This window comes from Teleopsis dalmanni, chromosome 1 (assembly GCF_002237135.1).
Source record: "Teleopsis dalmanni isolate 2A chromosome 1, ASM223713v2, whole genome shotgun sequence".
Lineage (NCBI taxonomy): Eukaryota > Metazoa > Arthropoda > Insecta > Diptera > Diopsidae > Teleopsis > Teleopsis dalmanni.
Genome location: NC_051846.1, coordinates 52,388,785 through 52,406,443, shown reverse-complemented (window position 1 = coordinate 52,406,443; position 17,659 = coordinate 52,388,785). Strand labels below are relative to the sequence as shown.

At 27.3% G+C, this 17,659-nt stretch overlaps 1 protein-coding gene across 1 annotated transcript in view; it reads left to right on the top strand.

Moving 5' to 3' along the window:
- LOC119668322 (C-type lectin 37Db) overlaps window positions 1-17,659 on the top strand; it is a 71,583-nt gene that overhangs the window by 8,675 nt on the left and 45,249 nt on the right. Inside the window, exon 2 of the mRNA XM_038077792.1 lies at window positions 12,903-13,403. Within this exon, the coding sequence (XP_037933720.1) occupies window positions 12,903-13,403 (501 nt within the window). The remainder of the gene's footprint in view (window positions 1-12,902; window positions 13,404-17,659) is intronic.

The following is a 17,659-nucleotide window of genomic DNA, read 5'->3' as shown; positions in this document are numbered from 1 at the left end:
TACACGCTGGCCGCATCATCGGTCCTTATTTCTCTCAAAATGAGGAAGGAGTGGTCGTTGCGGGGCACTCACTAAATTTTTGTTTTCAAAGATTTATCTGTTAAATATGGACAAAGTTTCGTTCTAAAAAGGCGGCGCAATTTGCCATATAGCGCGCTTAACAATCGATTTATCAATTCCAAATTTATTGGAAAAAATAGTCAAAAATTAGACTGATCGAATGGACCGTGTATGTCGTGGTCGCGGTGGACTTTTACCGGAAATCATATTCAAAAAATAAATGCTATGAAATTATCTACCAGATTAGAATGAAAAAAATTTCATTCCAACAGTATTTATGTCTTGTATTATTATTTTAAGTTCTCATACAGCTAAAAAAACAACCTATATATTAATTAGGATTAAAATAATTTCTATTAAATAAGATAATTAAACTATTTACAAGATATTCTATCTTACAAGTAAAGTGAATTAAATTTTTTATTACTTTAGCTAGATAACCTTAAAACGCTTCAATTATTAATATTTAAGTATTTTAAAATTGATCATAAAACAGTTTGAGTATAATTTAATTATAATATATGAAATGTTCGATTCAAATGCTCGAATTCGAATATAATTGGACTGTTCGATGATAGCAGCATCGTCAATATTATACGTTTGATACAAAAAAGTCTAAAAACCAGCTATTGATATTACCATTGATTCTGCTCGGGCGGTACTTTTACTTTGGTTGAGATGCAGTTTAACCTTTATGTGCTCGGTAGTCTACATTTGTAGCATTTTGTGCGAAAAAGTCTTATAAAAACGAATTTTGCACAACGACAGGGTGCGAGATTTTTAGTAGTTTCCTAAAAATCAATTTTAAGTTAATTTTAAACTTAACAACATCAAAACAATAATTTATTTAAGCCCTAGACCCAACTTTTCAAAATGATCACCTCCTGGCCGGTAGTCTACATTTGTAGTCACCATATAATTTATATGAAAATTCATATTAAATATCTATGTAGCTCAATATTTTTTAGTTCCAACATGCAGAAACATGTTCCTTTGTAATTTATTTTATTCTCTGTTTACTTGTACATACTTCTGCTGCATATTTGTACTTATATGCATGATTTTATGGTTTAGATCGCAACAGTAGGAGGATTAGGAAGCGCAGTTCATACTGCTGTAATCAATTTTCTGCTTATGCTCAATCTGATTACAATGTAATGCTTTCGATCCGCTTTTGATTGGTTAATTTGGTAATGAAATAGTTTATTTGAAACATAGAGCAGTAAAATAAAATGAGAATATTGGAAAATATGATTGAACGTGCTTCAACTCGGCCACTATGAGTTGTTAAACAGTAAGTGTGTTTGCAGGTTTTCCTTTTTTTGGAAGTGGCTTATGAAAAAACAATGGCGACAATATATTGACAAATTACTGAGCGAGATTGATGAGGAGGAAGAGGAGCACTAGTTTTTAGCGATGAATGGTTTGATGATCATGTACCACTTGACCATCATACAAGTTCCAGCTCAAGCAATGTTTATGTTGGTGCTGTAAGTGTTGCGATTGGTTTCTATTCTAAAGAATCTGACGCCGAGAATGAAATGATACTTAGTGAAAAAGGTGATTCAGAAATATGAGCAAGAATAAGGTATATTATTCGAAATAAATTTTGATTATGTGATGAATGTCAAAGAGACCTCGGTCGTTATGCAGCATCTTGATACATTTGTGTCTGGTTCAAAACTATACCTAATCAAGTAGGTCGCACTACTGCTCACAATGTGTTTCATGACACTACTGTTGGTCCAATTCGTCTAATTTTGTACACCGTATTCGATACTTGAATAAATTTTGAGAGGAACAAACTAAAAAGCCAGGAAAACTACGCGAAATATTTGCAGTTGGTGCATAAAAACCAGTGTGTGACGTACAAACAGTCACATATTCTTTGGGTGAATGTTGTTCCTCAAAAGCTACTTAAAATCTTTTTTACCCAAATTTTGTATAATAATTTTCATAATAAATATGTACAATTGTCTGTAAAAGTAAAATAATCTGTCTAAAAGTGTTTTTTTAATATGTTGGTCTAGATTTCTTCATAACATACGTGCTTGCTACAAATGTAGACTTCCGACCGGCAACGTAGGAAAAATATCCCGAGCACATAAAGGTTAAATATTTTAATTATGGGGTATTGTAATATCAGTAATGTTATTATGTATTTTCATCAATTATTATAATGCTCGGTTTATGGGCAAGTATCGTTCAGTCTGTAATTACATCTCTGTTACAGAATATTTTAACTATTAAATTTTCATATTTTGGGAGTATAAAGTGTTTTTACACACTAAGAGCTATTTCAGATATTAACACATGCAATTGTACAAATTTTAATGTATTCGTCTACAGGTAAGGAGTTGCATACCGTTCAACATTGCCAGCATCTATCATCTATATATAGTTTTTAAATTTAACTTTAAATTGATATTTTTGAATTGGTTTCATCGTTTGTTTTCTGAATACTACTTACCTTTCTTTAGTCAAAATTGAATATTGTTAAAATTAAAATTTTTTTCTGTAAAAAATCTTTGCTTCTTTACCCAAGATAAAATTGATTAAATATCTGAATATATTTATTAAGATATTTATTTTGATGCCTAATAAGTGATATTCAAACCATATTTTGCATATTCATTCATAAAAAATGCATACTCGTACTTTTTCAATAATCATAACTCTATTGACATTGAATATTATTTTTAGATAAAGCTTTGTTGGAATGCATTTTTGTATATAAAGTTTTTTTTAAAATGATATGCACTTTATATCGGATGTCAAAATCATGACTGTTAACATTGAAATTCACTATGAGTAGCCTTCAGTAGTTAAAATTCAAGTTATTGATCACGGATTCATTTTAAGATCAATACAGAATTGATATAGTTTATTTATCTTAAAGTTAAGTTGTGTACATTAATTTACACTGCACTTCAAATCAATTTTTAAGAGATTAAGTTACATAAACGAAAAAATTTATAATCAACTACAAACATTTCTCAACAAAGTAATTTATGAAAATAATTTTAAATTTCATATGATTTGATTTTCAATTCAACCCATTTTGAAAGCACTTATGCCTACCGAATGAACTGCTGATATGCACTAAAATTAAAAGTGAATTATTTTTAGAAAAGGTTGAAATTACCTCGAACGAAGTATGAGGAGTTACCACCCAAATGATTGTTTGGCAGCAATTAATGAAACAATAGTTGCTGCAATAAGCCGTCTGCCACATCTACAGCCAGCTTTGGCAGCATCATCATTATGCCTTCCAAGAGCCTTAAGTACTTATTCGTATTTTTGTAATTATCGGGCTCATTTCGATTTAAATGCACATTTGTAAGCCAGAGTAAGTAACTTGCATTGTTTGCGGTTCTTTTAATTGACCTCTTTTCACTCAAGCGGAGCAATCATACGCACTCGCAATTGCATAGTCGAGAGATAGATTGATAGTTAGATAGATGTTAAGGCGTAAGCCTAGTTATTTTACTTGAATATTAAAGATACTTCGTTATTTCAAGGTATTTATGTTTTCCATAAATAAAAATCTAAGTAAAATACCATCAATTGTATTTTTTTATGTGTAGAATATGTTTAAACGATTTTTTAATATCGTTAAGAGCATTTTTTAACATTTAAATGCAATTAAAGTGATTAATAAATTTTAATTGCTCAGATTTAGAATCAAAAATATTTTTATTTGCATATTCAATATATTATTCACCTGCCTTTCAATATTTTGATGTGATTACATTTAAAGTTAATTTTAATTCACACAACCAAACTAATGTAAAAACTAGAATTCAAAATATCTGATTTAATATTTTCCAAGCTTAAGATATCAAATAATTATTTATAAACAAATTTTTATAATAACCGACCAAGCATTATGAATATTTTGTTTGTATACAATTTACGTGGTGGCTTATTATACATGGTCCATTTTGTGCTTCTAAAGGTAGACGTTCATAAAGCACACCTATGATTAAGATATATGAATAAAATTTTTGTTTTAATATAATGCTGCAACCTTGCCAGTTATTAAGTGTGAAATATAACATCATTCATAGATTTTGTGTGCATAGATTTGGATCTCTCAAAGGCAATTGTCGTTTTTAATCCATTTGTATAGCTTGCTGTACAGGTCCTCTGTACAGGTCGTCACAACATCAACAATACGTTTGTTTCACGAGGTACTCGTAGTAAAACTCGCTCTTTATACAGATTTTCATACAACAGATTCGAGAACACCAGTGCCGCGCAAATAAACAATACAAAAATTTAATTTCAAACCAAAACAGCTGTTTCACACATCACACAAATTTTACTTGAAATAAAATGTACGAGTAAAGTTAGTTTAGCATTCTCAATTTTCGACAGGGATGTTACGCTCTCTCAGATGCTCTTATTTATTCGAAAATTTGCTGATGGAACGTCCTTGTGTATACATAGTGTTACTCAGAGTTACTACGAGTAGCTCGTGGAACTGACCTAAAATTAAAAGAAGTCTGTGAAATTAATTTTGTCATTAGAAAAGTTTCTTTATTGTTTCCCATTCTTTACCAACAAATTTGTTAAACAACACCTTATAGTTTATCATAATAATAATGTATCAACAGTCCTAAAACTGTTTTAATGATTAATGAATAGGTATAACTTAAAATTTTGCTAATATAATTAAAACGTTAGTTCTTATTTTAATAAAGCATTTATATGGATGTCTTGAATTTAAGAGTTTTAATTAATATAACAAATAGTTTAAGGAAGGAAGTTGTATAGTATTGCTATATTTAGAACCATTCAAAATGCTAGATTCTTTTATAGCTACAAATTAACGTATTATCATATTAGCAAATATCAATTTCGAAAAAGTTAATATCATAAAATTGTATTATGATTTAATTGGTTTAATTAAGTTTATAACTGTATACATTTTGCTATGAAAAATTTACGTAATTATTACTGACAAACAGTCGTAGTAATTAACGTTTTTAGAGTTGTTTTTTTTCTTAGATTTTAGTTTAAACTTCACATCGCAATATTATTATTATTTAAAGATTTTGCAATGAGAGGAAATGGGTTTACCGTAGATAAGTATTGGCAGTTGTCGTTTTAAATCGATGTCATATCTTAAGTTTGATGCCTGTGGTGATATGGGAGGCATGCAATTAATGTCATTTTTAGATCACGTTTACCATCTGGCGTTTACACGCTTCTACTGTGAAAGATAAAAAAAATGTATAAGAAATATTCTGGTAATCGTGATACTTATTTACATTGAATACTGAAACGGTATTCGATAAACAATGCAAAAATGTTGCAAGAATCAAAATGATTTATTGTGCCTAAGTCATTAGCAAGCATTTGAAATCGTTTAAACAAATTTACACTACTACCGCACTGACCAACAGATTTCCTGTGCTAATTAAGAGCACAGTCCAAACCACAATACAATATAACAATGAGTTGTAAATCTTTAATTTGCGGTGGGCAAAAAAAGTAACTGCAAAAAAAAAAAAGTTTAAGCAGATCTCTGACCACAAAACTCCAACAAAATAATTTGTAAAAATCACTTTAATGTTTATATTAGAATCTGTGAAGGCATTGAGAATGATTTATAAGTTATTGTAAGGCAATTATTTTAAACAAAATTCTTTAAACAGTAAGCATTTTGCTGTTACAAAATGTTAAGCTACGAATTTATTCTCTTAAAATTTTTTAAAATTATTTTAAATATAAATTAACAAAATGAAAAGGAAATCATAAAAAATTGAAATTTATTGCAAAATGTGATTTGCGTTTAACTCATTAAACTGTTTTTATTATTAGCAACTAAAAGCGTTTTCAAGGGTTTTCAATTCAAGGTAAAAACTCACTCCGTAGATTGCTGCTAACAAGATGCAAATATTTAGCTTAAATTGTGGTTTTATATACTCGTATTTTGTGAGTTATATGTGCATAATGTGATCGATTTTTAATGCCTTTTTATTAAATTTTATATGTTTTACTTATATTCATTAATTACTATTCACTTCGTTTATAGTGTGCAGAGCCACAACTCATTTTCGAGTATATACAAATGTAGGTTTGTATAAACCGATGCTAACATATTTGGTAAATAAAAATAGGTGTTTTGGCAAATATTTACTTTTATTGTTTGTCTTACAAGCCGAATTTATGAGGTCCACAAACAAATTATTTTAATTTAATTAGTTTTGCTCTGACACCTGTAACGACTCTTATGATTTGTTAGGTATTTTTATCATTTCAAGTTTGTTATAAAATATTAAAATTATTTAAAAATATCTTGTATATATAAAATATATTTGAATGAGCAATTTAATTTAAAAATAAAATTAAATTATTTGAAATTTTTTAAAATTATTAATTTAATAATATAAATAAAAATATGACACCATAAATTATTGTTGTTAAAAGCATCAACTCTAGCTCACTTCGTTATGCTCACTCACTAACGAATATATCTCATATAAGATTCCATGGAATGATGACAAAATACGGGAGATCCCTAGGTAAACACACAACCATTGTGCTACCTAAAATTTATGGGAACGATTGGTGTATTTACTACAGTGGTAAATATAATTACAGAAAGCAAAGATAAGCCATTTTAACTGACAGTAAGGCACTTTTATCTTATAATGTCGCATTGAAACTCGAAATGCAGTGTCTAAATAAGCTGAACATAATTGCCCAAGACAATCAAGCAAGCATTGTATGAGTTCCGAAGTATATTGGTATTGAAGATAATTAAAAGTCAAACGACCTTGCAAAGCAGGAACTTATTTTTAGACCCGGGAAAGAGTAGATCTGAGAAGAGGCCAAGTGGTTGTAGGGAATAATTAGGTAACGACCATATAATTATGAAGGTGAATCATTTATATAAGTACTCAGGTATAATCCCTAAATATAATATAGTTAGACTTCACTATAGCGAATGTGCATCGGCTTAGAAATTTTATTTATTGGAAATGAAATTCGTTATATAGAAATATTGATTTTAGAAATTTTTATTTTCTAAATAAAACAAAAAAGCTATGCCTTTCTTTTATAATAGTTCCTTATTAAGAAGTTGGATTATATGTTACAATAAAATTTTGAAGGAAATGTTAGGAAATATAAAAAACTACCAGCCGGTTTTTGTCACTAGATGTTATTGGTACTCATATATCTTGAGTACCAAGATAATTCGATTGTGTCAAACAAGCACATTTTTGAAAAGTGACATTATCCCGTCACTTTTATTATCATCCACTGCTCACAACTCAACTGCGTGAACGAAGCAATCAAGGAAAAGTGCCTAGAATTAATCTATAGAAAATGAATTTTGTTCTATCATGACAATACCAGAGCGCACTGAGATGACTGGGAACAAATTGACGGAGCTTAATTAGGAAGTTTTGATATATCCATCGTATAGCTCGGATCTTACACTGTCTGACTACTATTTGTTTCGGTGTTTCGAAAATTTTCTTAACGGTAGAAAATTGGTCAGCTAAAAATTACAGTCAAGTTTTTCGCCACTCAATCACATAACTCCTACATCAAAATATATATGAAGCTACCAAAAAAATGGCAACAGGTCATAGATAAATGCCCAATATATACTTAATTAGAATTAATTTTTATTTGAAAATTTTTAAAAAGAAATCGTCGGTACTTTTTATATCACCTAATATGAAGTATAATTATATTGGTGATATTTTTATTTAAGTTCAGTGTTGTTGATTATTTATTTACAATCATAAGTTATCAGTTATCGAAATAACCTGCTCTGTGGAAGTATCCACAAATTTTGGGAATAAGAATCTCTCAAAGAGTTATAACATTATAGACGGATTCGAATAGCAAAGAAAAACCAAGAACAAATATTTATTTAATTTATTGAAATTTAGCTGAACATACAACGCTGTTTCCAGTATTGCCAAGTACTCATCATCAGTGGTCTTTGAATTTCTTAATTAGTTTATAGTCCGTATATAATTTGTTTGGACTGTAAGTGCCAGGCTAGGACTCGTGCCTGTCAAATTGGAAGTTAATCGAATCCGTCTACCTTTTAAATAGTTTCTTTTCGTCATGTAGACGCGTCACGCTCGGCAAGAAAAAATTAACGTTATAGCTTTATGTTTATATATTTTTATAGTTATATTGTATCGTACTTGTATTTTTAAATGTTTACAGTAGCCTCAATTAGTATGAATAAATAAAACTAATAATAGTAATAATGCGCAGCTAATAAGCGTTGACTTCAATATAAGACTACAATAAAAAATAAGTAACTAAATAAATTTATTTTAAAAATTAAAGCTATTTTAAAAACGTAGTCCATTTCTGCTTTCATGGTCAATTATATCTAGTTAACTTTTTAAGGCATATTTTAATCATTACATTATAAAAATTGAAGTGAATTTGTAAGTAATATATTTATAAAGTCAAAAACGTTGTTAACACCTACGATATTATTTCTATTGTGTAAGAAATACTTACGAAAAGTTTTACTTGAAGTATGGAAAAAAGTTTACAAAGCAATTAACTTGGCAAACGCAGAGATAAGATTATCTTTTCGCTCAGTAACTGACAAAAATGTTTGCATAAAATTGCTTTTTAAAACACAAAGTAGCTTAAAGATAGATACAAAAAATTTTTAACAAACAAATTTACATACAAATAATGGACTATTATGTGCCTTGTCTACAAATAAAGGCTTTATAAATTATGAAATTTTCATAATATCTATAAATGCAGTGTGTTAACAGCTCAATTCGAGAAATGTAAACAAATTTCTGAGAATATCAAATGCATAATTAAAATCAAATAAAGTTATTATGAGTTAAAGCTGAAAATGAAGGAGAATAAAAGACTGAAGTGACATATGTCATTTGATTTGAATGACTTTTAAGATGTTTTGAGTTTATCAGTAACGAAATCACAGCAAAATAAAAATCATTGCAAGCAAAATGCTTGAAAGATGGTCAATGAGTTAAGTTAGTAGTTGGTCGGTGTTCATTATGGACTCCTACCTAAAAAATGTAGTGCCGCTTGAAATCGACAGTCATTGCTGCTGTTATTTATGTGTAGTTAGTTGACTCACCTTAATATTTAAATGTCACAGCACTTGATATATGTTTTTGAGATGAGTTTTAATTGTTTTTATTTTACCACAAAACATTTGTTTTAAACAATCTGCAATTGTCTTCATTGACTACCAAAAATCAGCTGAAATCTTGGTTCTCCATATTTGTGTCAAGGGTAGAAAGTTAATTAAATTTTTTTTTATATTTATTATTAAAGTATAAATGTAAAATATTTGATTTGTAACATTGTAACTAAATAAATGTTCATACAAAAAATACGAAAAAACTGTTAAGATAAATGTTGTTTAATAGTTAAAGAAATTTATTTTTAAATTTTATTTTTGTTATGTTTTATATACTCATATATACAATATATCTGTTACTGTTAAACCTCCAAATTGAAGAGTAAGGGTACACACCATACACAATAAATATTATTTCGAATTTTTATTTAAAAATTGTATAAAAATTTTGTATCGCGATATTTATATTATTGCTATTTTGTTTACATGGTTTTTTTAGGTTTACTTTATAAAGTGCTTATGATAATACCTCTTTCCACTTTTACACTTATTTGTTAAAGCCATTAAGACTCGTTAACAATACTTTTTGGATTCATGATAATAATACTTAACTGAATCTCTTAATGGTAGCCAGTAAGGTTGTAATAAAAACAAAGTTGCAAAATATTTTTGTTTACATATGCAAAATAAAACGATATTGAATTCATATAAGATTTAATTGATGATACGTAGTAGTGTAAATATATACATATTTATAAAATTGAATAAAAAAGTAGTTTAATATTTGAGAATCCATTTAGTGAACTAAAATTTTAGAGGTTAAAATGTTTTTCATGGAGTTATCCTATATTGTAGAATAATCGGAATAGTGGAGTATATCTTTATGGAAGTACAATTTTTCAATTAGTGAGAGGTAATAAACTAAAAATCTATATAAAAGAATAATCTGGCACTACAACTTAAGTTAACTATAGCATGCTCAAGTTATTTATGTCTAGAAATTGTGCCATAATCTCTAAGCTGCAGTTGTGCAAGATTATGGTCTTGTCAATATTCACGTATGGGTGTGAAACTTATATGTTCAGTAAAAATATCTTCAATATTGTTATAATAATCAACAATAGTTGTTAATATGTTACTATTATTACAGTTAATTGTTACAATTAATTTACTAAGTATCACTTTCTTGTATGTATACGCACGCTCGATCTTTCAAGTTGTGTTGCCAGATCCGCGTGTTTTCTATTTTCAGTGCTGCCATAACAAATATAGTCTGTCAAGGCTCTTTAAATCCAGAAATTTTGTTATAATCTTTAAACTATTGCTATATAATATTATAATATCGCCACTATTGACATGTAGATCCGAAGCTTGTGTGTGTAGCAGAAAGTAATTTGACTCGTTTAAGAAAAAAGTTTTTCATAAAATTGTTGGCCATAATGATTCTATAGGGGCTTTAATCACATGATATACACAATCTATGTAGAAATATACTAACAAAAATACAACTTGGTAAGCTATAGTAAGCGGAGTTCTTAGTTTGATGAACAAAAATAGCTTTTTAAATTTGATAGTACATTTAATAGTAGACGGTAATGAGATAAAGTTTATCTGCGCTGTAAAGGTTACGTAGTTTAGGCCACTCGAAATTTAAAAGCTGTTAAAGTTTGTGAAGATAGAGTTCAAAACCAAATTCCGGTTATAGTGCGGATAATCTTACTTGGACACAATGGGCATATCAAAAGGAGCTAAAAACCACAATTTCTGTTTTTAATTAATAATGGAAAGATATTGCTTCCTTTTCCTTTATAAATTCACTTCAAATGCTAGAGGACTGTTTTCAAAAAAATCTTCGCGTTTTGCAATTAGTTGTCTCTTGTAGTTACTAGATAGATTATTAACTAGATTATTAATATTATATAGATTAGATTACTAGATTATTCTAAATCTTATCCCAAACTACTTCTTTTATGTTCATATTCATTATGACTCTTTTTCGATTTTGAATTTAAACGATTTAAACGAAGAATTTAAACGATTTTGATTTTGTTCACTTTCTAAAATTATAAAATGTTAAATATACGTATAAAATTAGATTAAATTACTATATGTATTAATGCGTTTCATATAGTTTTAGTTTTCTTTTGGAAGAATGATTCATTTTGAGCAGGATAAACTTGTTTAAAAGAAACTGATTTATTCTGGTTTTAGATATTAAAGTTGCACAAATTTATTGGACTAAAATAATTAAATAAATTCATCAAAGTGAATGCTTATATGTTAACATTAATTGCTAATTTTATTAGTTTCTTTTAATTTATTTATATGGCAATGTATAATTTTTATTAAATTTTTGATTTTTGAAAAATCTAAAGAATCATTTAATAATACAAATGGTTCAAGTTTTTAGTTTATACTTTTTCAAATTTATATTTGACGTCATAATAGTTTGCACAATAATCTAGAAATTTAGAAAAGGATTATATAAAATAAAAAAAAGTTATATTAGTATCAAAAGTTCAATGCCACTGCTTAATATTATTTTTAATGATTTCGTCATTCGAGATCCAGTTTCACCAATAAGAGATGTTCCTTTTAGTTATAATTTCGTTTATATTTGTGCTTTTATTTTCATTTCGTAACAACATGAGTTCTCTATTTTAAGTAATCTGCTTTTACAATTAAAACTGTTTCTTCAAGTTAATAACTTTTTATTTTCTTTAACATCAATAATCTTGATTTGTTAAGATTTTATTACATTTTATAAATATTTTTTATCAGATTCTTCTTCCACGGTTTGACCATTTATTGAGTATTTAGATTTGCTAGAGAATTTTCCTCCATTTCTTAGTACATGTTGCTGATGTTATCTAGTTGGGTATTTGCAATGTACTTGAGCCCTTTTCAACTCCATCGATCCATCTCTTTCTTAGTCGCCTTCTCTTGTTCATTGCTAGCAATTCCATCGATTAATGCCTTTTTTAGTCAGTCGCCTTCTCTTGTTCATTGATAGCATTTCACCTGTGAGTACTATTTGTTGGTTTCTTGCAATAGATCCTCCGATTATGTACCCCAGTCATCGTAATTTTTGATTTTTCATAAAACGTTGTTATTCTGTCTCTAAAATATACCAAGTCTACCTATCTTTCTGTTCCCATATTTTATTTATATTTCATTCCCACAGTCTACTGGTTGCAGTACAGTCTTACAGATTCTTATCTCGGTCTTTCTAAATAGGATTTTTAGTGTAACGTTCTTTTTAGACAGTAAAAGCTTGCATTGGCTACTTGGGTTTTGCACTGCATGGCCTCTTGAACAAAGTGCGTTTTACTTGAATTTGCAGATGGATCATAGAATTAATAATTTACAGAAAAAATCTGTATTGATTGCAGAATCAACCACTTCGAATTGTGTTCTATAACGAAAAAAAACCGATCAAATTATATTATGATGTGATAAATTTTAAATAATTTAATTTTTTAATTTTTATTTATTTTCCTCTTCATTGAAAATAATTTTATTTAATTAAAATAAATCTTATCATCATTATCATTATCATTTATCATTTATAATCAACCTCTTTTCTGATATTCTATACTATGTTAGAATATTCTACAATATTCTATTTAGATTTAGATTTATTTAGATAAATTTAGATTTAGATTTATTCTACAATATTTTTTTAGTCACAGTTGTAAATTTTTTTATTATTTTTATGTTTTAGGAACAAATTATCAATTGGATCAGTCTGAATTGGCACGTCAAAATCAAATAACACAACAAATACTTGCAAACTATTTGGAACGTAAATTATTTGGTGGTAGTAGAGCTGGAAATCAAAAAATACCAACGATCGATGAAATTCTACCAAAACCAACACAAAGACCGAAACCACGAGGTTTTGCCTCTTCAAGTTTACAAAATTTGAAACGAGGCACAAATGCAAACCGAAATCGTTTCAGTGCATATAATAAAAATCAAAAATATCGCTTCCGTGGTAGTGCACTACAAAAAAAGAAAGAAGAAGAACCTATTGAAGAAGAACCAGAAGAGCAACCAGAAGATCAACCAGAAGATGACATTGAAGAGAATATAAATAGTAAAATTCCTAATGATGAAATTGAAAATGAAGCTGAATCATTACAGAGCGTAGAATCAGAACAATATGATCGTTATTATAGTGACATATTTAGTCGTGATCCGCATGAGAATGAAATCGACAGCGGTAAGTTCAATAACTCAAATTAAATAATTTTAAATAAATTTAGAAAATGAAGAAAAGATAAAACTTAATTGCTAATTCATTAATTAATTTTAATGACAAACAAAGCGTGCTATATTGTCACAGATTAAAACTATTTATCTGTTCACTATCATTAATAATTTTTGTAGAACTATGAAGGCTTCTTTCAACAATACAGTGGTTTAAAAAAAAATTCGGACCCAAAAAGAAACTTTAATAATAAAACTTTATTAAGAAGAAATCACAAAAGAAAATTTCAAATAATATTTTTGTGTTTTTATAAAATTTTATTAATGTACTTTATTAAATAATACAATCGAAAACGCAAATACGCATTTTTTTAAGTCAAATAAACCACTTAAACCACTTAATTGATCTGAAAAAACTTTTATTCGAAAATAAAACTTACGTACTAATATTATAATGTTACTTATAATATATTTATTTTTCTAAGGGATTTTAGGCATACTCAACATGGAAATTGCTTTTTTTATAGTAAAACTTTGAATTACAATTGATTCTTAGATATCGCCTTATAACATTTAAAGCTAAGATCTTTTTTGTCTTTCATTGAAGCTTTCAGTGCCAGCTTTGCTAGATATTTGGATCATTCTAAATTTTTTAAACATATAAATTTATACTTTTAAATTTGTCACTTTAACGTTTTTAATCACAACGTAGACGATAGAAAATATATATTAATTAATTAATGCATATTAATGGTCAATAATTATTACGCTGCATTCAATTCACTAAATCTGCATAAAACTAAATGGCAATATTGCCTCAAACTATAATAGCTGCAAAATATATAATTTCCCTTTAAAAAAAATACGTTTATCAAGCATAAACATTTTTAAACTAAAATTTAAATTTAAAAAGTTATGTTTAATAAATATTTAACAAGGAAATGTAGTAACGCTATTTCGGTTAAACAGCTACCCGATATAACGTCAAGTCCTATTATTAGGTCGCCATAATGGCTTAGTTGTTGTTACATGTGCACGTTAAACAATAGACATAACGGAGATAAATAATGCCTGGCCAAAATAGCCTGGCCGCAGTTACTATCTCACTTGAGTTAAATATTATCCATGTCATTTAGTTTTCACTATATTTGCTCTATTATGTTTATTTGCGGAAAATATAAGTATTTCATACAAAAGTATGTGGTTTTTCTTTTCGGTTACCCAAGTACTAAAAAAGTTAATCTCCTTCGCCCATACAATTCCCCTTTTTAGTTATGAAAATTGGTACAAATTCAGGCCAGGTGGTCTATTATTTTGTTTGTCTAAAATTAATGAAGTAAATATTTTTTGAAAATAATATTGTTTTTTTACAGTATTTTATTAAAACTTTCTAAAAACACAAGAAACAATATTTGATATTGTTGCCTTTTACTGATTTTTCTTATATAAAGTGTCTAAACTGAGTACTTTTTTGAACAACTGTACATATATTTTTATTGAACCTGTTTCGATATATTAGGAAAAGAACCATAAAAAGTGTTATATTAAAAACAAATAAAAATAATTAAATTTATGGATTTTTAAACTTTAATTTGTATTAATTATTATTCATACATATACTAACTTGCATAGTTTTTTAGAGGTTGCGATATACCTCTAAGGCTCTAACCTTTCTGTCTATAGATAGATCTCGCCAAGTTTATTACAGTATATATTAAAGTGAGTATCCGAAAATATGAAACTAAGTGATAAGAACTCTATTTTGAATAGAAATCAAATGTGTTATTAATCAGAACACTCTGTGTTTTGGAAGCATTATTTGCTTGGCATATTAACATGTAGACTTGCTTTTTCACACAAAAGATTAATTTAGAATAGGCTAACTGATCAATTATGTCAAACTTTTATTAAACATAAAAATGAAACTAAAACAAATTCAAAGAGGGCAAAATATTGCCTCAAGAACACTGATTAATGCCCCATGGTATGTAAGAGGAGCGGATATCCACAGAGATCTGAGAGTCGATTCAGTCGAAAAATACATTAAAGATCGTGCTCTGAAACTGTTCAATATAATTGACAGTCATAATAATCCAACATTCAGCATCCTAAAAATACAGTGAAATTTGATAAACACAGGCAGATACAAAGACATCAGATCCATCATATTATAAAGCTCCGTATTCAGTTATTCTTAGTGTGACTTAAAACTGTCCACAGATAAAATAGAGTAAAGGTACTGATTCACCAACTCAGACATCTGAATATCAATAATAAAACAACTTAAATTAAAGTTGTTAAATTAAATTATTATTATTCAATAATTTTTATTAAGTTCATTAGTTTATTTCACTTTTATTAAAACTTGAACATAATTTATCTGAAAGCTCATTCTAACAAAATAATAACAATTGTTGCAATGTTTTTGCAAAAAATTATTTAAATATTATTTATAGTGTCATTGTATTAAAAATAAACTACTGTTTAGATATGTATTACAAAAGAGAAAATTTTATGAAACTACTAAAAACTTATCAAAATTTTTAACTTTTGCTTAAATTAAAAATAATTTTTAAATTACTACGAATTAATACAAATTTTAAATTATTTTTTAATAAAATAATTTTAAAAAGTAATTTTATGCATTGTTTGGTACTTTCACGTCCGTTGCATATGTTAATTTAAAATAGATATCCTAACAGATAATAGAAACAAAACAAAGTAAGGATCAGTTTGAAATACTTATCCGCATAACCAAATTATATTAAATAAAATGCTTGACATTATTGTGTAACTAATTAAAAAAGTGCTTAAGCATTTATAATAATTTTCATTAAAATTTAGTACAAATATAAAGCAGTAGAGTGCTTTAGATAAGCGTTATCCATAATTAATAATTTGTTCGCAAAAATTCATCATCTCACTAAACGAAACGATCTTAAAATTTTTTTATGAAATATTATGTTGTAGATGAAAAATATTATTTTTTTTTTCCTTATGAAATAATTAGTAAACTTTAAAAATATATATATAATCTATCGTGAGTATTAAAAATTAAGTAATTTATGATAAATGTTTTATTGTAAAAAACATTAATATGCATTTCTTACGTCTGATCTATAAATTATTTTTTTTACAATTATTTATTACAATTTTATAAAGAGGTTTTTTTTCGAAAAGTAGTGAACTACAACAACAAAATTATTTTTTATATTATCTTAATTAATTGAATTTTTGGTTGACCATACAGCTGTTACGAATATTTCCAAATACTCATCATCAGTGGTCTTGCAAATATTTCTTGTATTTAATTGTTTCTAAATAATTTTTTGAGACTGCAAGTATCAAGGATTGAATTCGTGCCCTGTTCACATTTTTATTTAATCAAAACCAGTAAAATTAAAACTACATACATTTTTTTAATTCAGTAAAGTACTTAATACTATTGTGATGTCTTCGTCAAGTTGCTTATACAAATGTAGCCATACTTAAGATAATTACTATGCTTTTGAAAATATTTTAAGCTGTATGATTTTTTTAATATTGCCTCTCATTCTGATTAACGTCATATTTTTACCAGGTTGAGAAAAGGTTAAAAAATTCTACATATTATTTTTTAAGTATAGTAGAATTTTAAATAATCTTCACTATAACCGCATTAATAATTGAAAAGAATACGGAAGCCCGTTGTGCTTTTTAAGTAATTAAAATAGGGACTATCAAACTTATAAACCTGTACTAATATTTATGGGCTTACTGTCATATTGATATCAGCTGCTTGTTTTTCAGTTTTTTTTTAAAGTTAAAACCACAGAATCACAATGATTATTTTATCTGCACGAAGTACTTTTTTACTGCTTTTTTTACTGAAATCCAAAAGCCTACAACCTTACAAGGTCAATTGAAAAAAAATTTATGTAAGCGTATAAACATAACTTACAGATAAACTTGAAGTACAATAAAATTGCAGGAAGATACAAAATAAAAAATAAATTTTTTATTGAACTTCAGTAAGCAATAAATTTTTGGAAATTTATTTCATTTATCTTTTTATTTTGCTTTCAACGTACTTTAAAGTATCACTTCGTAATTTATTTAATTATATTACTTCATTTAAGTTATAATATATAAGATTTTTATTCATATTCTTGTAAAACATTTTTTTTATTCAATTTTGGATAAGAGGTTGATAGATGTATATACATTTCAACTGAAGCGTTTTGCAGGTTTTTAATGTGAATTTTTGTGACCGTGAATCGAATTGAATCG